The sequence below is a fragment of the Heteronotia binoei genome, chromosome 1 (assembly GCF_032191835.1).
Source record: "Heteronotia binoei isolate CCM8104 ecotype False Entrance Well chromosome 1, APGP_CSIRO_Hbin_v1, whole genome shotgun sequence".
In the NCBI taxonomy this organism is placed as follows: domain Eukaryota; kingdom Metazoa; phylum Chordata; class Lepidosauria; order Squamata; family Gekkonidae; genus Heteronotia; species Heteronotia binoei.
The window spans coordinates 233,203,289-233,227,971 of NC_083223.1; the positions used below are offsets into that span (position 1 = coordinate 233,203,289).

At 44.8% G+C, this 24,683-nt stretch overlaps 1 protein-coding gene across 3 annotated transcripts in view; it reads left to right on the top strand.

Moving 5' to 3' along the window:
* Positions 1-24,683, top strand: part of SPTBN1 (spectrin beta, non-erythrocytic 1) — a 205,343-nt gene that overhangs the window by 163,659 nt on the left and 17,001 nt on the right. For all 3 annotated transcript variants that reach the window (XM_060249162.1, XM_060249177.1, XM_060249170.1), the window contains 7 exons: positions 341-715; positions 2,259-2,503; positions 6,758-6,896; positions 7,424-7,508; positions 15,153-15,349; positions 16,933-17,036; positions 18,875-18,938. In XM_060249162.1, coding sequence (XP_060105145.1) covers positions 341-715; positions 2,259-2,503; positions 6,758-6,896; positions 7,424-7,508; positions 15,153-15,349; positions 16,933-17,036; positions 18,875-18,938 — 1,209 coding nt within the window. The remainder of the gene's footprint in view (positions 1-340; positions 716-2,258; positions 2,504-6,757; positions 6,897-7,423; positions 7,509-15,152; positions 15,350-16,932; positions 17,037-18,874; positions 18,939-24,683) is intronic.

The window sequence follows — 24,683 nt, forward strand, 5'->3', positions numbered from 1 at the left end:
TTGGTGAACATTCCATAATTCTGAGCATATTTCTCAGGCACTTCTTCTTATCTGGAATGGCTTTATGTTGCTAGGATTGAGGTTGTATTTGGCAGTAGCAGCTGTTCTGTATCAGTCAGGGACTGAGTGCTACTTTAGCTGTTGTGGACCTAGCCTACGCTTGCATCACAGTAATGAGTAGTAATGAGACACAATTGGGGACATAGATAAATATATTATATTCATAAATGCACGTACACTTTCTGGTAATACATATTGTGTGTTTTGACTCCTTTTCAACATGTAATCATTCATTGAATTCTTTGCTCTGGCCACATTTACCACTCCTTCCCCTTTCTAGATGTTGCAAGAGCGCTTCCGTGAGTTTGCCCGAGACACTGGCAACATTGGACAGGAACGTGTGGATACTGTCAACCACATGGCAGACGAGCTCATCAATTCTGGACATTCAGATGCTGCCACTATTGCCGAATGGAAGGATGGTCTTAATGAAGCTTGGGCTGACCTCCTGGAACTCATTGACACGAGAACACAGATCCTAGCAGCCTCTTATGAACTACACAAATTTTATCATGATGCCAAGGAGATCTTTGGAAGAATACAGGACAAACACAAGAAATTGCCTGAGGAGCTTGGGAGGGATCAGAACACAGTGGAGACCTTACAGAGGATGCATACAACTTTTGAGCATGACATTCAGGCCTTAGGAACACAGGTGTGCAGGTTGTTTTTATCACAGTCTCCCAAAAGCAAGAAACTGCACAGTATTGGGTGGTGAAAAGATTTTTTTCTTTTCTTGGATTTGTTGGCTTTTTCCTTGTGTATTCTCTTTTCACTGAAATTTCAAGAACCTGATACTGACTAGGGATGGGCACAGACGAACCTAAATTTGCAATGAAAATTGCCTGGTTTATGGTTTGTGAGCCAAGGCTCATGCAATCTCACCTGCAACAAACATCCCACAATCCTTTATGTGGTTTTGGGGGGTTTGGACAGTTCATGGTAGTGCATGTCAGTGGCGTCTGTGACAAACATACTGGCTTAGATCAATTATGATTGTCAAAGCAACTGGGGGGATGGGCTTCTGCAGCCCTGGAAACACCAATAGTGGCCCTCCTAAGCTTGACAGGCAGTACTGGTTACCAATGAAAGCTCCCATTCTGCTCTATGGGAGCAATGCCCGCAGCTCACATACAGCTGTTTTTAAATGTCGGCAGCAAGTGCTCCACACAGCAGTTGGGGGTAGAGAGGGAAGAGAACTGGAAGTCATTCCTCAGTGTGGATAGTGGTGTTGAGGCCCTGAACTTGCAGCTGTGATTTCCTCAGAGAGCACTTTCCTAGGGACACCTCCTTTGGGGGGCTATAATTCAGCCCTCCTTAATCCAATCCTCACCAAACTTGGAGGGCAGGTAGAGGATAGTCAGCTGGAGACTTGCTGTGAGTTTAGTATATCTAGCCTGCAGGGGGGCCATTCTACCCATCACAAATCTCATTAAATGAACTGGTTTTGTAAACAAGGCAGGTTCATGAAGGTTCGTGATTCATGTGACCCCATGAACCAAACCAAACAATTTCCCCAGTTTCCCTAGTGCTGACATCTTTCAGATAAAAAGCAGAAATTGTAAACCATTGCCTGCTTCACTCTAAGGTTTGGCCATGAAAAATCTGAACCCCAGTGGCCTGCGCATTGGAAATGATCTGGGCGTGCCTTGACATATAAGATAAAATTTAAGTGATGCAGTGGAGACACTTGCCTGAATCTCCAAATGTAGTTAATGTTCACAGAATGCTTAAAAATATTCTACACCTTGCTGATCCTAGTTCTGCAGTCTGTTCATATTAAACAAATGTGCATGACTTCTCTTATTTTGCATAATTTATTCTTCTCCACTAGTCATGGAAGGAGGAAAGGAGCTATATTGAGCACTGAAACTTTCCCCCTAATCTCTGTAAACGTCAAATCTTCTGCTTTCAGAGATTTCAGCTAGTGGCAGACATATTTTCAAGAATATCGGTAACCATAGAGGCTAAAAACATGGAGTCTTTTTAAATGAAGCCCCAAGATTCTCAAGAAGCTGGATTCTCTGTCCACTACCACGTTCTGTGGTTTTTCCATGCTCCCAAGGATTTGTAGTGTTAGCACAGCCTTGCGTATGCTACTATTGCAGTTACACATGCTGGCACAGTACATGAGCAATCTCAGATGGCAGACCAATAAAATAGTTTTGGCTAAAATCTTTCTCTTTTGCTGACACTAGGTGAGACAGCTGCAAGAAGATGCTGCCCGCCTTCAATCAGCCTATGCTGGAGACAAGGCCGATGACATCCAGCGGCGTGAAAATGAAGTTTTGGAAGCATGGAAGGCCTTGCTTGATGCCTGTGAGGGACGCAGGGTCCGGCTAGTAGACACAGGGGACAAGTTCCGCTTTTTCAGCATGGTCCGTGATCTTATGCTCTGGATGGAAGATGTCATTCGTCAGATTGAAGCCCAAGAAAAGCCAAGGTGATGGGGACATCCAGTGTAAGGCAGGGGTGCTATCAGTATTGTAATATACTAATGCTGTTTGATGCCGCTTCTCCACTCACACAGAAGAGGGCCTACCATTCTCTACATCCTCTCTTTGTCAGGTTATGGGTTATACGTAGGTCAGGATGTCACTCTCACTACCTTTCTTGTCCTTCTTGTCTCTTCTAAAATCTACAGAGAGTCATGACCATCTTGCACCTCAGGTCTTCTCTCTCACTCCCAGAGACATCCACAGACAGAATAGCCTAGCACCCTTTAATAATCAGCCCTCACACACAGAGAGATGTTGGGATGGGGGCTCAGACATTGTTTTCAGTTATTCCCTGCCACCATTCTTTCATATCCTATAATATAAATGTATACCAAGGTATTACATCGTGTGCATGCATGATTTTTTCCCTTAAGCATTCAGCCTACAGCCCACAGCCCACAGGGTTAATCAAAACAAAAAACTTTTATTTATAAAGACAAAACACTGAGGAAAGTAAAGTCTAAGAAACAATGTTTCAGTTCCATTGAACTTTTGGACTGAGGTCCTATATCTACAACAGGGATCCTATTTTCAGGCTGTTCTAAGCAGTTCTTCTATACCAGGGTTTCCCAAACTTCCACACTCCCCCCCCCCCCCGGTGGCCCAGTTATTTTTACACTTCTCCTTTGTGGCCCACTAAAATTTGGGGGTGGAGCTGGGAGACAGGAAATGATGTACAAACATGCTTAAAACTCATTAGGGATTGTAGAATCTTTCGGGCTCAAGTGCCGTGTTCTACTGGAGAAATTTTTTCTTCCAGACGTTTCGTTCTCGGCTGCGGAGAACATCCTCAGTGGCGTTGCAGCCGGAGCAGGCGCTCTGACCTTCTTGGCTGCTGTGCATTGAGTGAGGCCAGGGCTGCTGGAGAGCTGCTGTTTCTAGGCTGGAGGGGGTGTGGTGAAAGGGCAATAGGTTTGTGGATGTGCCCATTGTTTGGTGGGGCTTCCTGGAAGGGTAGTGATAAGGAAACTGGCTGTTGAATGTGACCATTGTTCTGTGTTAATTGCTGGGAGGGTTGGAAGGGGTGTGAAGAAAAGGAAGATGGTTGTTGATTGTGCTGATTGTTCTGTGGAATGTACTGGTTGTTCTGTGAATTTCTGCAATTTATAGTCTGTAGGGTGTTTTGCAGAGCTGGATACCAAGATTGGTGGATGGAAATGCCTTCTTCCTTTCTGTTAAAGTTGTGCTGGTGTTTGTAAATCTCAATAGCTTCTCTGTTCAGGCGGGTATGATAATGTGAGGCCGTAGAAAGGACTTCAGTTCTTTCAAAGTGGATGACGTGGTCTCCTTCTTGAAGTGCATGTTCAGCTACAGCTGATTTTTCTGGCTGAAACAAGCGACAGAAAACTAAACAGAACAGAAAACTAAAAATATGAAATGCTCTCAGCCTGGGAAAACATGAAATGGCAGGGCATTTCAAGCTCCCCCCCCCCCCCGGTCTACTCAAATTAGCAATGGCAAGGAAGGAAGGGGGAAAGACTGAGAAAGAGAGGGGGAAGTGGGAAATAAAGCAAATAGGGAAAAAGACGGACAGACAGAAAGAAAGAGAGGGAGGGGGAGAGAGTTGGAAACAAATAGAGAAAAAAAGAGAAAGGAAATAGGAAGGAAGGAAAAGGGAGGGAAGGAGTGAAAGAAAAGAGGGACAAAATGAAGAAAGAAAGAGAAGAGAAAAGAAAAGAAAAACAGAAAGAAACGGGATGGCAGCAAACTGCTGAGCCCTGTGGCCAGGGGGGAAGCCAGGAGGCCGTGGCTGGGTTCCCTGACCGCTGGCCAGCAGGACGTGGATGGGAGGCCCCACAACCCGGCATTGAGGCCTGTGTGGCCCGGTGCCAGGTCGCGACCCTGCCAATGGGAAACGCCATTCTATACAGTTCCCCTCAATCAGAAAAATCCTTCTCACCTCAGTCCTTACGCTTTCAGTGTCTCTCTATGTTAACCTCAACTGTCATTTTCAACTGCTGTTTGTTAAGTTTCCTTCTCAACATTCTGTCCACTCTTACTGGTTGCTTATACAGAGAGGTGGAACCTAGTCTGTTCATCACATTCTACAATCCTATGAACACTTCCTTGGGAATAAGATATGACAAGTGGGAACCCGCAAGGAACTGGCAAGGGGCAACCATCCCATTTGTCTCACCACTGCCTCCCACTGTCATTCCTTCTCTCTGTGTTTCTGTCTCTTCTTCCATTTCAGCCATGGCTACTTTCATTCTCCAACATCTGCCGCACCTACTGTCAATCCATCTCTTTATTTTTGTTTCTTTTCTTCCATTTCAGCCATGGCTACTGTCATTCCTTCCAACGCCCCCTCCCCCACTACTGCCATTCTTTCTCTGTTTCTGTTTCTGTCTCTTCCCCTCTCCCATTTCAACCAAGGCTACTGTCATTCCTTCGACCTCAGTATTTATGGTTTTATAGAGGGCTGTTTGTCATCCTGGGCTTTCCTACTGCCCTGTAGCCTCTTCAGCTCTCATGGCAGATGGTGGGCACTCCTTCCATCCAACCTCTACCACTGCTGCCACCATTCCTGGGACCCCTCCAGCCCCTGCTGGTCTTCACTGAAGCTGGTCGGCACTTGTCTGTCCTGCTGTTGTCACTTTGTGACCGCGCAGCTTCCTCAGGACTCTCCCAGCAGAGACTTATGCACAGGGAACTCATTCATAAGGCATAGTCCTTATCTTTAGTGGCCGAGCTCTGTAGCAGAATTGGCTGGTTGCACCGACTGCTGAAGTTTGGGCCTAGGGGAGCAGTTGGCCACGTAATCCTGAGTGACACAGTGCAGGGAAAAGGAGATTTTTACATACCCAGCTTCTTCCCATTCAGCAGTGCCAGGCTAAAGCAAGAATAAAATGCCTCCCAAGTTAATGATATTCAGATTCTTCTTCAAATAAGGAAGACTTTTACTCTTGGTGAGGTCTGTCAGCCTCTGAGGTCTAATTTTTACTGTGTTGATTAACTCGTGCCTTGACTATGCTATGTCACACTACCAAGTTGAGGACACCAAGTTTTGCTGTCAAGTCAAGCTGACTTCTGGCGACCCCTAGTGGGGCTTGAAGGCAAAGGGATGTTCAGAGGTGGCTTGCCATCTCCTGCCTGTGTCATGATCCTGTTATTCCTTGAAGATCTCCCATCCAAATACTATCCAGGGCTGATCCTGCTTAGCTTCTGAGATCTGATGAGATTGAACTTGCCTGGGCTATTCAGGTCAGGCTCAGGCTCATGTTATTGAATGCTTCTCCAGACCAAAGTTCTCTTTGCACCAAAAAACCCCCCAAACCTGGATGTCAGGGAGAATGATTTTAGCTTAGCCTTGTCTCTGATGTACTAGTTTTCAATGTGTAGAATGGCCCCACCTACAGACCAAACTAATATAGTTGATATACAGGTTTACCATCTTGAGGAAAACTAGGTGTCAATCAGGAGTTTTTTTTTAACAATGCTGGCAGCAAAGATCTCACTCTTGCAGTCTTTCATGCACCCAGCATGTCTTTTAAAACTTTGCATGCAACTGAAACATGCCAGAGTTCCATGACCTGTGTGGGCACTGCAGTTGGAATGCTTATGTTGTATGCATATCAGCATTGCACATGTAGAAGAGCGGTTGAACAAGACAGTGGGTGCATGCAATATCAGGCAAGTAAGTTTTTCTTACCTACCAATGTCACACATAAGTCAGATCTTGCTGTCTGCTAGCAGAGCCCCCCCCAAACCCTTAGTATAACTGCAGATAACACAACTGAGCATTGTTTAACCTTAACATAACAATCAGCAACAAGTTTCCCAAATTGTTCCTCCTGCGGTATATCTGATGGATCTTGTCTCTGACATGGTTCTTATAGCCTTCCCTTTTGTATTCTACTATGGCAGACTTCACTTAGCCTACATTATCTTCAAAGCAAAGCAGAGAATTGCACAAAGCAAAGTCAGGCTTAAAGTAAGAAAACAGATTGCCAGTGAGGGGCTAGTAAAAACACACCATCGGCTTCTTGTACAGTTGGGCTTTGTACATACACCGCACATAACGATTTCATGTTATCACTGATCCACATTGTATACTAGAATCCACATAGACTTGTATCAGAAGAACCTACCTGATTTGCCTCCCATAAATAGTGGCAAGCTGGAAACAAATTTTGAGAAGTCTTCGTTAAAGTAGTATACTTGTAACTCTGTATGACTGTAAATTTGCCCTGTTGTAGGGATGTTTCGTCTGTGGAATTGCTGATGAACAATCACCAGGGAATCAAAGCAGAAATAGATGCCCGAAATGACAGTTTTACGACCTGCATTGAGCTGGGCAAATCTTTGCTGGCACGGAAACACTACGCATCAGAAGAGGTTTGGTGATTTCTGTCTCTGTATGAGAGCTGAAGCTTAGAAGTACATCATGATTGCTAAGTAGTGGCAGATCTATTTGTTTTAACTGAATCTCCTTTCTTCACCAAGCCTTATTATATTATCCTCCAAAAACCTTACAACATAAGCCTTACTTATTAAAAATATTATTCTCCTTGTTCTTGCTCCCCTTTTACAAAAGATACAATCAGCGTGGCAAGAGGCTGTTGTTAATTCTTAAATTAATATTGGCCAAATCGCTTTTTCACATTATTGCTGACCCTCTGAGAAATACAAAATAAGCAAAAGGGATCATTTGTCTTTGAAGAACTAAGTCTGGTCTGGTTTCTTTTAATATTTGCTGAAGTTTATTTATGGTTACTCTATGTGTGAAGATCTGCAGAGAAGAAATCCTGGAGATGTAACATTTCAAGCTCAAGCCAGGGTCCAGGAGCACTAAGAACAACCACAATTAGTGGCTTTAAAAAGCACAGAACGCAAGCCTAACATTTCATTCTTTTGCTCTCCAGATCAAAGAAAAGCTATTGCAGCTCACAGAGAAGAGAAAAGAAATGATTGACAAGTGGGAAGACAGATGGGAGTGGCTAAGACTGAGTAAGAATTACTTTTCTGTCTTTCTCTCTATTTATTATTTTTCTTTATACCCTGGCTTTCTCCCTGGCGGCGGAGGGGGTGGGGTCCAAAGCAGATCACTGTAATTCTTCTCTCTCTCATTTTATCCTCTCAACAACCCTGTGTGATAAGTTAGACTGAGCATGTGTGACTGGCCCAGTGTGCTTCCATGGCAGAGTGTAGATTTGAACTTTGGTCTCCCAGATCCTTGTCTGACACACTAACTATTGCACCACATTGAATTTCCTAGGTGGTGAAAGGTCTTATGCACATTTTTATCCTAGTGGTAACACTGGAGGTGTACCATGGCTAGCCCACTCATGAAACTGTTTGCCCAGATGAGTGATTCTCATGAGCCAACCCCACATATGAACTGAATTGTTGAAGAAATGTGCATGCACGTGAAAGCTTACGCCCAGGATTAAACTTTGTTGGTCTTAAAGGTGCTACTGGACTCAAACTATGTTCTTCTTCAGACCAACACAGCTACCCACTTGGATTTCAGCTGTCAGTAAAGTTTATGATTATAATTAAAAAGTTGGGGAAAAGAGGAGCATGAAATGTACAAAACAAATATGAACACAAAGATGAAGTAGATCTTCTTCGTGGTCTCTGTGCTTCACACCCATGGGATAAGGTGCCTGTGGCGATCTTGATTGGTACGTTGAAAAGCCCGGGATTTTTGCACCTCACTAGCAGTGCACATGCGCAGCGCCCCTACTGCGCATGCCCACCGGGCGAGGCATGGACATTCCACTAGTTCTCTTCTGACCGCTGCATCAAACAATCCATTTTCTTGTGGCTGCAGTCGGTACTTACCTTTATCAGACTTTGTTCATGATTTTCGTATTTTTCCCGGTTCTGGTTCCTAAAAAAAAAAAAAAAAGAGTTAGTTAGATAGTTTGTAGTTAGTTAGTTTACCCCTTCGGGGTATCCCCTCCCTCCCTCACCTTCCCTACACTTTGGCCTATGGAAAAGCGTTGGAGGTTCTTCAAACGCTGTATGCATTGCAGTAATAAGATTGCCCCATCCAGATGGACATTCATTTTGCCTCGTCTGCCTCGGAGAAGGTCATGTAGACTCGTGCCAGCACTGTGCCAAGTTCTTGAAACAGACCAAAAAGAACTGAGCGGCGCGTCTTTCGGCCAAGCTGATGGAATCGGCACTTACTCCTAGCAAAGGGTCCTCCGCTTCCTCGGCATCGGCCGCGCTGTCAGCCTCGGCATCAGCATTGACATCGATGGCAACCCCAGCAACGGATAGAGACTCAATAAGTCAGCTGCTTTCCAACACCATTCGCCCCCCTAAACATGCAGGCTTGATATCCAGGTCGGAATCCTCAACACCTGCCAAAAGAAGCAGGGAGGATAAGGGGTCTAAACCTGACAGACCGAAGAAGCACAAGAAGGACAAAGGCAAGGACAGGGAGCTCGCCCCGATCAGCTGCTCTCCCTCACTGATTCCGAAGGGTTCGGCATCGGCCTCGATGGGGACATCTACTATCCTACATGCTATGCCATTCTATCAAAGGAGCCCCCCAACACCGAAGCACCTCACGCCCCTATCAAGCCCCAACCAAAAGATTGAGCTCATACAGTGGTCCACATCCTCCCACTCTGGCTCCAGAGGCTCCAGTGACAGGGACTAGCAATCAAAACATGAGGGCTTCCAACCATCATCGCCAACTAAAGCGCTGAAGGGCCATCCTGTCAATCGCAATGTCGACCAATCAACCTTCCAACGACCGTTGCCACCTCTGCAATGGGATCAACGTCAATGGGCATATTTGTACGGAAGTCTCTTGTAGGTCGTGTATCTCTTACTGCTCTCCGCCTTGACACAAAGCATCGGCTTTGGTATTGAAACCATCGCTGATATCCGTTCTGAGAGGAAAGGAGACTCTCGTCCGAATGAGCAGGCAGAGCCATCTCCCCAGTCACTATCAAGTGACAGGCTGCGGACACCTCACCTGTCCGAACACTCTAATACTGGAGGAACTTCTTCCGAGGCCAACTCCGAGGTCGATGAATCAGTAGAGAAATCACTGGCTGAGCCTCCTCCCAACCCTCAGATTTCTGATGAGCTCCCAATCTCTCCCTCTGATGACTTAAAGTCATTTGGTGACTTGGTGAAGAGAATGGCCCAGACACTCTCCTTGCCTATTGTTCAACCTCAACCCGTAGTTGATGACACTGTGTTCAATATCATGCAGCACAACACATCTACTACTGTGGTTCTACTGATCACCAAGGTAATTCTTCAAACCGTCAAAGAACCATGGACTAAGCCAGCTTCTACCCCAGTGTCTTCACGCAGGCTCGACCACATGTATCAGATTCAGGAAAAGGGAGTTGAATTTCTCTTTACTCACCCTCGACCTAATTCAGTAGTGGTCTTGTCATCCTCAAAATCCAGAAAAGTGCACTGTACTCCCCCCCCTACCAACAAGAAGGGTAAGAAAATTGACAATGTAGGCAAGAAATTCTACTCTGCTGGGGCCCTGGGAATCAAGATCTCTAACTATGCAGCTTGCATGGCCAGATACCACTACTCTTTGTGGGAATAGCTCTTTGAACACATCTCGACAAACGAGCTCAGATTCGTAAACTACAGAAAGAAGGTATGCTTCTGGCCAAGCAACAGCTTGCAGCATCCCAACATATGGTGGACACAGCTTCTAAAACACTTACCTCAGCAGCTACCCTGCACCGTCACGCTTGGCTCCATGCCACGGCTCTACAACCAGACACCTGGGTGTATGTGGAGGATCTCCCATTTGAAGGCTTATTCAGTTCTACGATGGGCTCTGTCCTGTAGGAGATGGACAAGAGCATTAAGACTTCCCGTAACCTAGGTGTACCATCAGCCCCCAGATCCTCCAAGCCCAGGACATGGCATAAGTCAGGGGTGGCCAAGGGTAGCTCTCCAGATGTTTTTTGCCTACAACTCCTATCAGCCCCAGCCAGCATGGCCAATGGCTGGGGCTGATGGCAGTTGTAGACAAAAAACATCTGGAGAGCTACCCTTGGCCACCCCTGGCATAAGTCATAGAACAGAAACAGAAACAATCTGAGCAATCCTGGAAACCACGTTCATCCTATTCTGGTGGCAAAGCGGCATTTGATTTGAAGAGCAAGTTCTCCCAGGGGTCCACCCACCAACCCAGGAACAAGGGGTCGCGTAACCCCAAGCAGGGCCTTTGACTGTACAGCTCTGGCTACCCTTGGCCCCCTCCCGCTTTCTGTGGGCTCAGCTCGGCTGTCCCCTTACCTACCAGCATGGCAGCTCATCACATCAGATCGTTGGGTACTATCCATCATGCAGGAAGGATACATGATAGAGTTCGCTCAACTTCCAACCTCCTCAAAGTTTGTAATGATGCCCTCATCCCTGGTCCTCTTGGAAGAGGTCCAGAACCTGCTGCAGAAACAAGCAATAGAGACAGTCCCTTCTCATCAAAGGTGTCACGGGTTTTACTCCTGATATTTTGCAGTTTCCAAGAAGGCCCGGGGCATAAGGCCCATTATAGACTTACGGGACTTGAACGACTTTATCATTTACCAAAAATTCCGCATGTCTGCTCTACAGAGCATCCTCCCCCCTTATCAAGGAAGGAGACTGACTGGCCATGTTGGACTTGCAGGATGTGTATTTCCATATTACCATACATCCAAACCACAGGAAATACCTTCGGTTCACCATTGGAACAGACCACTTCCAATACAAGGCGCTCCCCTTTGAGCTCTCTACAGCCCCAAGGGTGTTCACGAAAACCATGGTAGTGACCGCAGCTTATCTTCATCTCCAAGGCGTCATCATATTTCCGTACATCGACAACTGGCTGGTAGTGGCAAGCTTAGAAGCTCTCCTCAGTCACCATCTGAAGACCACCCTGAACCTCTTGGACCTGCGGATCAACCAGAAGAAGTCCCAGTTACTACCAACCAAGAGAGTGCAGTTCATTGGAGCAGTTCTGGATACCACACTACACAGAGCTTTCCTCCCCAGGCAGAGGGCAGGTGACATTGTGTCTCTAGTGGAGTATCTGCAACTGCACAGGAAGGGCATGACTGTGCAAATCCAGCATCTTCTGGGGTTCATGGCAGCAACGACTAGTGTTCTTCTCTTTGCAAAGCTTCACATGCGAATACTCCAGATTTGGTTTCTGCGTCACTTCCGCAACTCCATGGACTCCCCTCAGACAGTCCTGCAGATCCCCCACTCAGTCCTGAGATCTCTAGACTGATGGAGGTGGGAAGCAAACCTTCTCCAGGGTGCTCCATTTCATCTTCCCACACCATTGATTACCATCACAACAGATGCGTCCTTATGGGGATGTGGAGTGCATGCGAACGGCCTTTGTACGGGAGGCCCATGGCCCCCTTCCTTTCCCTGTCACCATATCAACTTCCTCGAGTTGCTGGCAATTCAGTATGCTCTTTGGTCCTTCAAACCTCTCATTGTGAACGCCGTTGTAGCGATCCTGACAGACAACACTACAGCCCTCAGTTACTTGAACAGACAAGGGGGGACGGTGTCCAGGAAACTCTGTGCGTTAGCCATCGACATCTGGGAAGATTGCAGTCATTTCTAGTGGCGACTCACCTGCCAGGGGAGCTCAATGTGCAGACAGACTCTCTCAGGAGGGGAGCTGCACAGATGTATGAATGGGAAATCAACCAGTTTTATCTGACTACGGTCTTTGACCACTGGGGCCAACCACAGGTGGATGCGTTTGTCACCTCTCTGAACCGGAAATGCCCATTGTTTTGCTCCAGAGGGGGTGTAGACCTTCTCTAGGGGATGGTCTTCTTTTCCCTTGGAACGAGCACTTCAAGTACCTGTTTCCTCCCCTCCCCTTGTTGACCAAGGTAGTCAACAAGATCTTAAAGGAGAGTCCAGACTGCATTCTGGTGATGCCATGGTGGCCCCGTCAGAGCTGGTTCCCCATTGTTCTGGGACTATCCAAGGGAACTTTTCATCTCTTCCCGTTGGAACCCAATCTCCTGTCAATTCAGGGAGGGTTGTTGTTGCACCACAACGTCCCACATCTCAAATTGATGGCCTGGAGAATCAACAGTCGAGCCTGTCAGCAAGGGTTCAGAACATCCTACTGAATAGCCGGAAGCCATCCACGCATAAAGCCTATGGCTGTAAGTGGTCACGGTTTAAAAACTTTGTGGGTGCCAACTGTGCTAACCCAGCTAGTGCTGGGTTACCTGTAATTTTTTACGTTCTGCTTTCCTTAGTAGACTTGAGCTTTAACCACACTTCGCTGTGAGTGTACTTGGCTGCCATCTCTGCCCATCACAAGACTATTGAAACTTACTCTGTGTTCATGCACCTGCAGACAAAACGCTTCTTGAAGGGGCTGCTGTGTCTGCACCCTCCAGTGAGGCAGCCTACTGAACCTTGGGATTTGCCTTTAGTATTGGACGAGCTTTCGGACGCCCTTTTGAACCTATGGCTTTTTGCCCGCTGAATTTACTGTCGTGGAAGACGGCCTTTCTTGTTGCCATTACCTCTGCTAGAAGAGTTGGGGAACTCATGACACTACACTGTGATCCCCCTTATTTGAGATTTCATGAAGGAGGGGTGTCCTTGGTTCCGGATGTTACCTTTCTCCCAAGGTTGTTTCAGACTTTCATTTGAATTCAGAGATTGAGTTACCCTCTTTGTTCCCCAATCCCTCTTCTGCAGAAGAGAGAAGGTTTCATTTCCTAGATTTATTTATTCGATTTATATCCCGCCCTCCCCACCAAGGCGGGCTCAGGGCAGCTGTGAACTGCACTCTTCTATTCTTCCTGAGTGGGACCAGACCTTTCAGGAGTAGTCCTCATTTGTTCATCTCCTATGCCACACCAAAGAAGGGCACGAGAGGCTATCTAAGGGGCTGACAGAGACAATTAAACTTTGCTATCTGCTAGTGAAAAGGCCTCTGCCAGATCCTGTACAAGGGCACTCCGCTAGAGCGTTGGCTACTTCTACGACCTTTCTTAGGGAAGCTTCCTTGAATAGCATCTGTAAGGCAGCAACTTGGGCTTCGCCACAGGTCTTCATGAAGCACTGTGCCTTAGATGTCCGCTGCTATCAGAGGGCTCAGCTGGGACGTCTGGTTTTGCAAGCAGCTTCTTCAGTCTGACCTCCAGCACCCTCCTCCAGGTAGGTCTGCTTGCTAATCTCCCATGGGTGTGAAGCACAGAGACCACGAAGAAGATAAACAGGTTGCTTACCTGTAACTGATGATCTTCGAGTGGTCATCTGTGCATTCACACCACCCGCCCTCCTTCCCCACTGCTGTCGGTCCTACTGGACTTATTTATACTTGACAGTGGTCAGAAGGAACTGGCAGAATGTCCATGCCTCACCTGGTGGGCATTCGCAGTAGGGACTCTGTGCATGCGCACTGCTAGCGAGGTGCGAAAATCCCAGACTTTTCAACGTACCAATTGAGATTGGCGCAAGCGCCTTATCCCATGGGTGTGAATGCACAGATGACCACTTGAAGATCATCAGTTACAGGTAAGCAACCTGTTTTTTCATAGGGTAGCTGTGTTGGGCTGTGGCCAAACAGCTAGATTTGAGTCCGGTAGTACTTTAGAGATCAACAAGATTTTCAGGGTATGAGCTTTCAAGGGAAGTTTGACTCTTGGAAGCTCATACCGCAAAATCTTTTGGTCTCTAAGGTGCTTTTGGACTCATCCAAATGTAGAAGCATGTAAAAAAATATGAAAACAGAAATGCAGAGCAATAAGAAAAAGATCATAGATTGATATCCTCAAACTGGCTCTTTTTTCCTACAGAGAAATGCAAAATGTGTGTGTGTGCGCGTGCGACCTTAACATATGTACACATTCTACAGTGAAAGTCAGAAACTGATTATTACCATCCTTTACATATGGCCATTTTAAAATATATTATTGTGTACCCAAAATCATTTCAGGTTTTTAGGCACACAACAGTGATAATTAGTATACATCAAGTAGGATAGTATATGTGGGGATCCACTTTCACTTGTGAATGTTGGCACATTAGTTAAACTTTTATCAAAACATAGTGGTGGATGTTGCAAACAAGCCTTGATTCATCTGTGAACATTTGACAGTCTTTAGTCTGGTACATTAACATACATAACAACATTTGTGCAGTGAAGAAGAAAGACAAATGTCCCTTAAGAAAATTGGTAATAAAGGCAGGATGGGAGGTTTTCTAAATGTAGCACCCCTGGCTTGGTTTAGTTCACTGAGTGGACATTTCCAGCACTCCTGATCCATACAATTCTGATCCATTCATGGCCTGTTTCCACTCATATCAGTTACTGCTGATAGATAACTTTAGCAGGAACCAGTGCAGGTAGTATAATCAGCATAGCTGATTTCCTCTGCTCACCTAGGATATCCTGTGGTAAAGTTACCTGAGATTGCCCAGTTCATTTCAAATGTCTGGTTGTGGCCTGTCCTAGTTACCCAGGAGTGATAAAATTAATGTCGGGGGGTGGGGGGTGGAGGAAGCAAAATTCAGAGCAAGGAAGCAGGAGTTTTTAAGAGAATGTTATCATAAGCAGTTTGAACATAGTGATGTAGCATTTACTGGCCTAAACATTGATTTGTTTCTTGCATTGCTTAGTTTTGGAAGTACACCAGTTTTCGAGGGATGCCAGTGTTGCCGAGGCCTGGCTGCTAGGGCAGGAGCCATACCTGTCGAGCCGTGAGATTGGACAGAGCGTGGATGAGGTAGAAAAGCTCATCAAGAGGCACGAGGCCTTTGAGAAATCAGCAGCTACTTGGGATGAGAGATTTGCAGCGCTTGAAAGACTTACTACGGTGAGCTACAAGGAGCCATTTTTAAAAAATTCAGCGGTTTATTTCCATGTGACCCTTAATGCTTGGAGACAGTGTTTAATGTGGTTTCTCCATCATATGGATGATATGGAAGTACTCATAAGGAGCAGTTTTCTTGGAAAGTTTATCTCTTTTCTCATGTGTAGTTAGGCAATCATTTCTGTTTTTCTTGAATTGTGTTCCCCCACCCTCAGGTCATTTTCCTTTCATTTCATTCTTTCAGATCCTAAACTGAGAGCTGGCACAATACAGTGACAGAGGTAGTGAGCTGAGAAGTCACCAAATCAAGCCTCACCTCCACTGTCATGGACAAACCGCTCTCTCACAGACTCTTCCCCCGGCCACCCCAATATGGGATATGAATAAAACTTAACCAACTCAACAAAGCTGCTGCAAGTTATCCTGGAAGAATGCTTGTAGAGCTCATTAAACATGCCAGCTGTATTGCAGAAGTACCCAGCATGGTGCCAGTGGCACCATGGTACCCACTGATACCATTCCTGCCAAGTGCTTTTAGAAAGTGGGGCTTTTGCCCAATAGGGCGTCTGATTGGTTGTGCAGATTAAAAGTCATCCTATTAAACAGAGCTATTACCTGAACTGATGAAGAGGTACTATTAGGGATATGTAACCTCACATTCCCTAATATTTTGTTGTTGGCTCTGCCTCCTGCAGAAGCCATTTTGTGATTTGCTCTACTTCCTGTGGCCACCATTTTGTGATTGTGCCCATTGCCCTGTGTCAGAATTCTAAAGGTGCCCACAGCCTCAAAAAAGCTGGGGACCTCTGCTGTATTATAAATATGTTTGGCATGTTTGTAATTACTTCATGTTGGAAGACACTTAAGGAATCTCAGGGGAAATCAGTGTGGAAAATTTCTCCCTTCCCAGAATACTATAAGTTGTTAGGAGCTTTAGGTCAATTTCTGTATTCCCCACCCCTCTCCTTTTTCACCACTGTTCAACTTCAAACTCCATTTTATATCTCCTAAGGCATGCTGAGGCTTTTGGAGACTAGAAGGTGCCTTCTTTTCTAAAAAAATTACAAACTGGCCTTTTTTTCTGTATACCTGAGTGGCTCTGAGTATACAGAAATGCCTTATGTTGTCTGTGGCTGGCCTCACTTCACTCAAACACTCAAACCATCAAGCTTCTATTAGAGTGAGAACTATTTATTTCTAGAGCACTAACATCAGCTGGTGCATTTTTGAATCTCAGAAGTTGCTTTACCAGAGGTGATATTTCCTACAGTTTAAAAGTATTCCTGGCTTTAACATGCCAGATTCTTCCCTGCTCAGAGTGAGCCTATCTGCTTCTCCTATAGTCCTCAGGACGGAGCTAGGTTTGTGTGTCCCCTTTGTGGGTAGCAGACATATTATCATCCCCCCGGCTTTCAGTTCCATCACTTCTAGTGCTGCCTCTGCCAGGTGTCTCCAGCTGATCACATGTCCTCACTTATGCCTTCTGCTGCTGCTCTTGGTTGGCTTACTGCTTTGCCCAGCATCTCTGGCCTCAGTAAAACTGTGTGTGTGTTAAAATGGCTTCTCTCTTTCATAAATCCCTGCAGTTGGAATTGTTAGAAGTACGTAGACAGCAGGAGGAGGAAGAGCGGAAGAGGCATCCTCCTTCTCCAGAGCCAAGCCCCAAGACTGGAGAGGAGATGCAGCAGCGGTAAGTGTGGGAGTTGTCTGGACCAGGCAACAGAAAATGAAGTGTTGATTCAGTGAAGAGTATGAAGTGCAAAGCCTGGAAGCCTGTTGAAAAGGGACAAATAACTTGCCTTCCAGTTGCCTGCCCCTGACCCAGTGCCCTTTGCAGACTAGCAGACGCAAAAGGGAGCTCCCCCTGTTTTGAGAAACATACAGTCTAAATATCAGCTGTGGGAGAGATGGCCAAGGATTAGAGAGAAGTAGCAAGGGTAGCAGGAATGTAAGCGTTAGATGTACCTGAGGCTGTCTTTGAACAGAAGCAAAGACTAAGGGTGTTTTCGCACTGACCTTCTAGTGGCGCGACCACCCTCTTCACACCGGAGGATCTGCCCGGATTTCGCACAAGAAGCGCCGGCGCACCCAAAAGAGCCGGCGACTTCCGTCGCGAAACCCGCTCAAACGGAAACCGCCAAGAAGCAGGAAAACGTTTGAGCGGGTTTCGCGACGGAAGTCGCCGGCTCTTTTGGGTGCGCCGGCGCTTCTTGTGCGAAATCTGGGCAGATCCTCCGGTGTGAAGAGGGTGGTCGCGCCACTAGAAGGTCAGTGCGAAAACGCCCTAAGAGGCTAAATCAATCAGTGTTGTCAATAGAAATGCATATTGTGGCAGGGTTTGGAAGAAAAGAAGGCGACAGGGCAGCACCACCTCAGGTTTTTTTTTGAAGCATAAGAGACAGCACAAGAGAGAGTAGAGCCATTTAAGGGAACAAGAGATTTGCAAGTGAATGAGAGCTGCTGGAATTAGAAACAGGAAGGTCATGAATGGGAAGGTGTTAAGACATAAAATGAGAGCAGGGCAACCTTTGGAGGACTTTGCTTCAAGAGGGGATTGGATAAACATATAAAGTAGAGGTCCATCGGTGGCTATTAGCCACAGCATATTGTTGGAACCCTGTGTCTGGGGCAGTGATGCTCTGTATTCTTGGTGCTTGGGGGGACACAGTGGAAGGGCTTCTAGTGTTCTGGTCCCACTGATGGACCTCCTGATGGCACCTGTTAGTTTGTTTGTTTTTTGCCACTGTGTGACACAGAGTGTTGGACTGGATGGGTCATTGACCTGATCCAACATGGCTTCTCTTATGACAAGGATTTTCTGCTGGTTATTGAAGGGAAAAAATCCTGTGGAGGAATCTGAGAAAGGGCATCACATCTGCTGGAGGGAAAATCAATTATTTTGGCAGCAGAATTCTATGTAGATGTGAGAGGATTAATTAGTGTCCACTGAACCAAGGAGAAGTGGAGTTGGTTCACTGCTGTCTACATAGTCTGGAGACATGTTACAGGAATGGATCACAAAAGAAAGTGCTTTTCCCTGAGGAAATCTGTCTCATCAGTTGAGATCCATCATGCCAGATAAAGAATTTTCAAGCTCAAGCTTGGGACTTGAACAGAGAGTGACATTTGTAAAACTAACAGGCAAATTGCCTTTATGGAATCCAATTTAGTGGGTTTCTACCTGTGTTTTAGGGAATCCTCTGGGATTCTTCTTCAAATGAGAAGTTCAGTAATGGCAGAGGAGCTTTCCTGAGCAATAACTGGCCTGCCACTACCAATTTTCCCCCTTCAGAGTGCAGCCAAATGAGAGTGCTGGGTGTTAGCGTGCTAAGCATAATTCTCAGTTCATTGGGCAGCTGTGAAGTCCAACAGGCCTGGCCAGAGTCACATGTGAACCGAGCATACCCCAGAGCTGAGTCTTCTCTGATGTGCTGGGACTCTTTGGCAGATATGCTGCAAATAAGTTGGTATGTGAAAATTGGTCTAATGTACTGCTGTTGTGTTTTTTCCTCCTCTCTCTTTCTGCAGGGATGGCACAAAAGGAGAACAGGTCTCCCAGAATGGTTTGCCACCGGACCAGGAATCTCCCCGGGTTAGTTACCGCTCCCAAACCTACCAAAACTACAAAAACTTTAATAGCAGATGGACTTCTAGTGATCGACCTCAGTCTGGACTCTGAAACCACACAGTCATTTGCAGGCCACTTGCTGCTTTTCTTTTGGTTTCTCCTTGATTTGTTTGCCTGCAAAATTCCCTTTACTGTTTTCCCTCCCTTGCCATCCCTGGCTCATTCATTCAACTTTTATTTAACAGCCATCACACGCACTCACACCCAACAAGCCACTTTTTTTTACTGTATATCACTCAATTTTAATACTTGCTGCTTTGAATATTTTCAGTTGCACTGGGACAACACTTTTGTGTCACGCTCTTGGTTGTGAGTTTTTCATTGCATTAATAGATTTTTTCAGCTAAAGCCATCCTCCCTTAAGTGGGTAGACTGAAAGTTAATCAGATTTCATCACCAGGAAAACAAGAAGTAGCATCTGACAGGTATGGCGCTTTGAGCTATACTAATAGGTTGAAGTGTAGCCATGCTAGTGAGCCAGCAGCATTATCAGTGAATGTGTACTAGATCACAGCTTGAAGATAGGAAGGGAATCTGGCAGAAAAGGTTGGGGAGAGGGGACAGGGTACAATGCAGGGAGGGGAGAAGCATATGGATCTAGAGCAAAAAAACCTAGAGGTGAGCAAATTGTTTAACATTCCAAGCAAAATGAACCCACAAGCCAACAATAAAGCTAAACAGCAGGGATGCTCCAGAAAGTAGCAGTCCACTTGATCTTTAGTTTCTTGTTACCTTTGAAAGTTTGCCACTCTCTTGGTTCTGCTATTCTGATAGCACACTATAACAACTCAGTAGATTATTAGGGAGATAATAGTTCGCACCAGCAAGCAGATGTAGGCTTCAGTCATTCATCTTGTTGAACACAGAGACGTGAACCCGTGAAGCTGCCTTCAGATTCTTGGTCTATCAAGATCAGTATTGTCTACTCCTGACTGGCAGCAGCTCTCTGGGGTAGAAGCAAATAAGCCCCATTTACATCAATGGAATTTGTACGAAGATTTCCAGCTCAGGCCTTTAAAGAAGGGCCAGTCATGAATTATTTTTTTTTTTTGGGGGGGGGGGGGGAGGTGGGACTGGATGGTCCAAGCAGATGGTGTGAGGCTAAACAGTCACTGTGAAAAAAGAGAATCTGCATCTCTACAGTACTTACTACAGCAAGGGTGATTGGTGCACTGAAATTTCAGAAATGATACAAATGTAAATGAAATTAAGAGCACCAAAACTACGTTTTAAAAATGTTCTAAAATCCCAGACAGTATGCACACCTGCTTATATTTTGAGAAACCACTCAGTTCCTGTCTTTCCATTGTGCCAAGTAAATTAAGCCAGAAGAGATCCTGAACATCTCTATTCCTCTTCACTCTTTGTGTTGCCTTTACAACATTTGTCTGTGCATGTTGAGAAAAAAAGAGAGAAATTCCTCTCCCCATGCTTTCATCTACTCATACATCGCATAGAATTTCCTTTATCTTCTTCCCCACACACTGGCCAGTGGAGGAGGAAACATCTGTGATATTGTGTAACAGGGTCCCACTGTGGGACACATGGATTGGGGGACCACCTTGATGCCATCCTTCAGTTGATTGGTGGTGGTTGTTTTTCAGTAAAGGGAGAACTTGCCTTTATCAGTAGCTTTAGTCCTTCCCTTCTCCCTCCCCATGTGGAAGTGTAAAATGAGAACTGTCGAGGAGGGAGGGAAATAGGATTATGTATTAGTGGCAAATAGGAGTAGCAAAGGGAAATAGGAGTAGCAACCAAAGAGAATGAGGAAGGTAGTCATAAATAAAAAGTTGTGGGAGGGAGAGAAAGATGGAAGGAACTTCCTTCTGCAGAACACTCTGTCACAGAGTTATTAGAGGTGGAGTTTACAAGAACACCTGGTGGTGCATGCATAAGCTTCCATTTTTAGGATTGCTGTATAGAGCCTGTTTGAAATATGAGATCATTGAGTTTATGGTGCAATTTAAATGCAATGTTGGTAAGCAGGAGAGCTTCCTCCATGTGGCTTTTCATAGGGTCAGTATCTCAATTAAATTATTCAGTAGCCTGTGCAAAATAGCTACTGAGGGGCACAACTAGATGTGACACTGTTCCTGGGTTCACCACAGGGACACATCTCCATTTCCTAGTGCCTCAGAAAACTATTCAGTAGTGCTGCAGGACCATAATTCATGTCAAGATCATAGTGGCAAACCTTGACCTGGATAGCCCAGGCGAGCACAATCTCATCAGATCTCAGAAACTAAGCAGGGTTGACTCTGGCAAGTATTGGATGGGATACCTCCTTAGAATAGAGTTGGGAGGCAGGGACAAGCTTTATTCAGCCACCTCTCTGAATGTCCTCTAGCCCTTTAGTAGCGGTCAGTCACCAGAGGTCACCATGACACTCAGGTGCAAACACTCACACATGCACATACAGATACAAAAAAAAGACCACGGTAGCATGTGGTTAGGGACTCTTGCCTTTGCAGGGTGCCATTTTTCCAACCTGCAATGACAAGGTGGGGAGGTTCTTTACTGACACACACCACTGGAGCTATTTTGGGGCAGAAAAACACTGCAGGGGGAAAGGAACCCATATTCCCCCTGTAAGTAGTCTTCAGGGATCCCAAGGCAGAACATATGTGGGGGTAACCTAATTTTCTTCTCACAGCAAATCTGTGAGAGGTTAGGTTGAGAGGCAGTCACTTGACCAATATGTTGTATTGTTGAACGGGGATTTGATGCTTTTCAGTTAACATTCTTCTAGGTTAAGCCCATTAGCCTCAATGGATTTAGAATGGTGAGCTCTGATTTAGGATTGCAGTGTTAGTTTTCACTCATCCAGGCCTAACACTACAACCACTATTGAACAGCTGTTCTTTCTTCCCATGGAATTCTGGGAAAGATTCTGTCTGGGATTTTCAGGATCTCAGTGAGAGAACACTCAGTACCCTCACCAAGTTATATTTCCCAGGATTTTTTTTTTTTTTTTTGGGGGGGGGACTTTGACAATTCAACTGCTGTAAGGCTGAGAAAAGTTTGTAATATAGATATATCCGTAGTAGGATAAAGTTGAAGTGAAGGTTGCATGCCCTGCCCACTGTGAGTACAGGTGGCACACTCTTATCCAGTAGCTATTTGTAAATGGGAACCATCAAGTCATATATAAACATACATTAAAACATGGTTACTAATTCGCATCAAGTGATCTTGTGGATAATATAGATTGGTCATCCTTTAATTATCTTCCAGCTTTCACAATCAGAGGTAACAATATGATTATTTCCCATTTGCCTAAGGTTTCTGTGGATGTATGTTCATTTTGTTTTATAGCCATGTTATTTTCTGAATGTATTTACATTGTGATCATCACCTGCTCCAGGATCAGTTCTTAGCCTCTTCTTTACCAAAGCTATGTGTAATAAATCTGGCTTTCTTTGTTATGTCTATACAGGGTGTACTAGCAAAGCTCAGATTTACAAAGCATATTTTAATGAAATTTGTGAGATCAGAAATGAGAGTAGCATTTATAGTTGCTTTGCGAATTTGTTTTTCTGCATCATCATGCATGTTTCTCTTTTTTTCTCTTTTGTCAGGATATCAGCAGATAGCTTCTAAATGCTTTTTAAAAAAATTTCTCCCTATCAATGTATTTACATATTTTGGTGCTTCCTCTACAACTAGTTTTTGGGTCTCTGCCCCTCAAAGTGCATTAAATTGTGCAGGAATCACAGAAGTGCCTTTTTGACATTTGATTAGTAAAGGGAGCATTCTGATCTATTTTGTCTCAAAACCATGGATACTTAAGAGATTTTGGATTTTCTGATTTTGGCTACATACAGCTAGCATTCAATACAAAAAGCAGAAAAATGTGTGAAGTCTCAGACAGTGAGGCACTACAGTACTCTCGTCTGTTGATCATAGCCTACATTTGTGATCCAAATTGTTATCTCACAGAGTAACTTCTAGGCTGTAATTTCTTTACACAGCCTCTTCATTCCTCATCTTATACTGAAGAGGCTCAAGGGAATAAATTGAATGTAGGATGAATTCATGCACTTTGAAAAGCAAAGGGGTATTTCAAGTCACATCCTCCGCTGCCACGTTGCATGTTACGGTCAGGATTTAAATACCTCAAGAATAGCCACTAAACTGACTTGCAATTAATCTCCCAATGATGAAATGTGTATTCATAATGTGCTTGTGTTTATCTGTTGTTTGTTATTAACAATTGTCACCCATGGTGTTGTTTCTGCATGCTCAAAGCATGTCACCATTAAAGTTTATTTAGCTCTTTGTTCTTTTTTATGTGTCATCATGCATTATTTGCATACATATTTGTTTTTCTTTTTAGTGTTTGTTGTTGGAAAACATCTATAAAGACAGGTATAGGGGGATATTTGCTGTTTAATTAGACGTTAACACAGCAATAGGAGCCAGATCCACAACCATCTTGTGCTGTGCTGGTGCAAGCTTCTCCTATGGCAGTGCAAACAACCAGACAGTAGCCAGTTACATGGCCCTGAATTTTTGTTCTCTAGGACACACCAGTGCATGTTCCATGGCTGTGTGTCTGGCTCTCTTGCTTACACAGATCATGACTGCCTGAGTGCTCTTCCATAGGAGTGGGAGAGCCATGAGAACCCAGCTCAGAACTTCTGTGTATTGGGCCCAGAGTTTGCATACACAAAATATTCTCCATGCTACAAACTATCTTGTACGTCCAGTTTACAGAATGCAGATACAGAATTTTAGGTGGAAACAGTCCCACAGATTTCCCTAAACATTCTCCAGCCTCATTTGACCTGTGACATCTGGCCATCTACTCTTTCATTGCCAATCTTCAAGAAAGGAGATTCAGCAAGCTCTCATTATTGTAACCCTCAGTTTCCAGTGCTTAACTGTTCTTAAATTGGTTTTTTCCTTGATTCTCAACCTAAGCCCTGCATTCCCATAGTGTCTTCTGACATCCCACTTCTACCCATCCGGGTCAGAATAAGCACCAGTTAAGTAACACTGTCACTTATCAAAACTTCTGATCAGCCAAACATTTTGATTGTCTTCTGAGTTTCTTGAGAAATTTCATGAGCAGGCTGGAAGCTTAAATACCAGCAGGAGCACCTGGTAGGAGTTCCAGAACTGATAGTTCTCACTCAGAACTGCAAATTGGTTGATGATAAAATTGAACAGATTTGGGGTGGGGTAGGGTGGGGTGGAGGGAGAGACACAGACATTTTGTTCCAGTGCAGGTTAGTAAACTAAAGCTGGGTGGACACTTCCTAATTGAACTGCAGAATTTGAATTTAAGCTGATTTTGTCCTCTAAGTCCTGTGCAAGTATATTTAATTTTTGATTACTCACATATTTAGACCAAGCACTAGAAGTTTAAAAAAAAAAAACCCACCATGATCCTATGTATAAACTCCTCAAATTCTGGAATAAATTATGCAAAGTAGTATAACTTGAGTACAGTGTTAATTGGCCTATATTCTGACTGAAAAAAAAGACTTTTTGAATTGACTTCTAATTATCCATTGGTAATAGCAAGGAAGGACGGAGGCTGATGGAACTCAGCTTGTTTTTAGAGGTTGGCAAACATACTGATAAGTTATGGGAAGGGAAATTACCACTATTTAAGTTGAACAGACACAAATATTTTCAAAAGCAAACGACAAATTTACAACTTCCCAAATAATAATCAACTGCTTTTCAGTTATCCAAAACCTG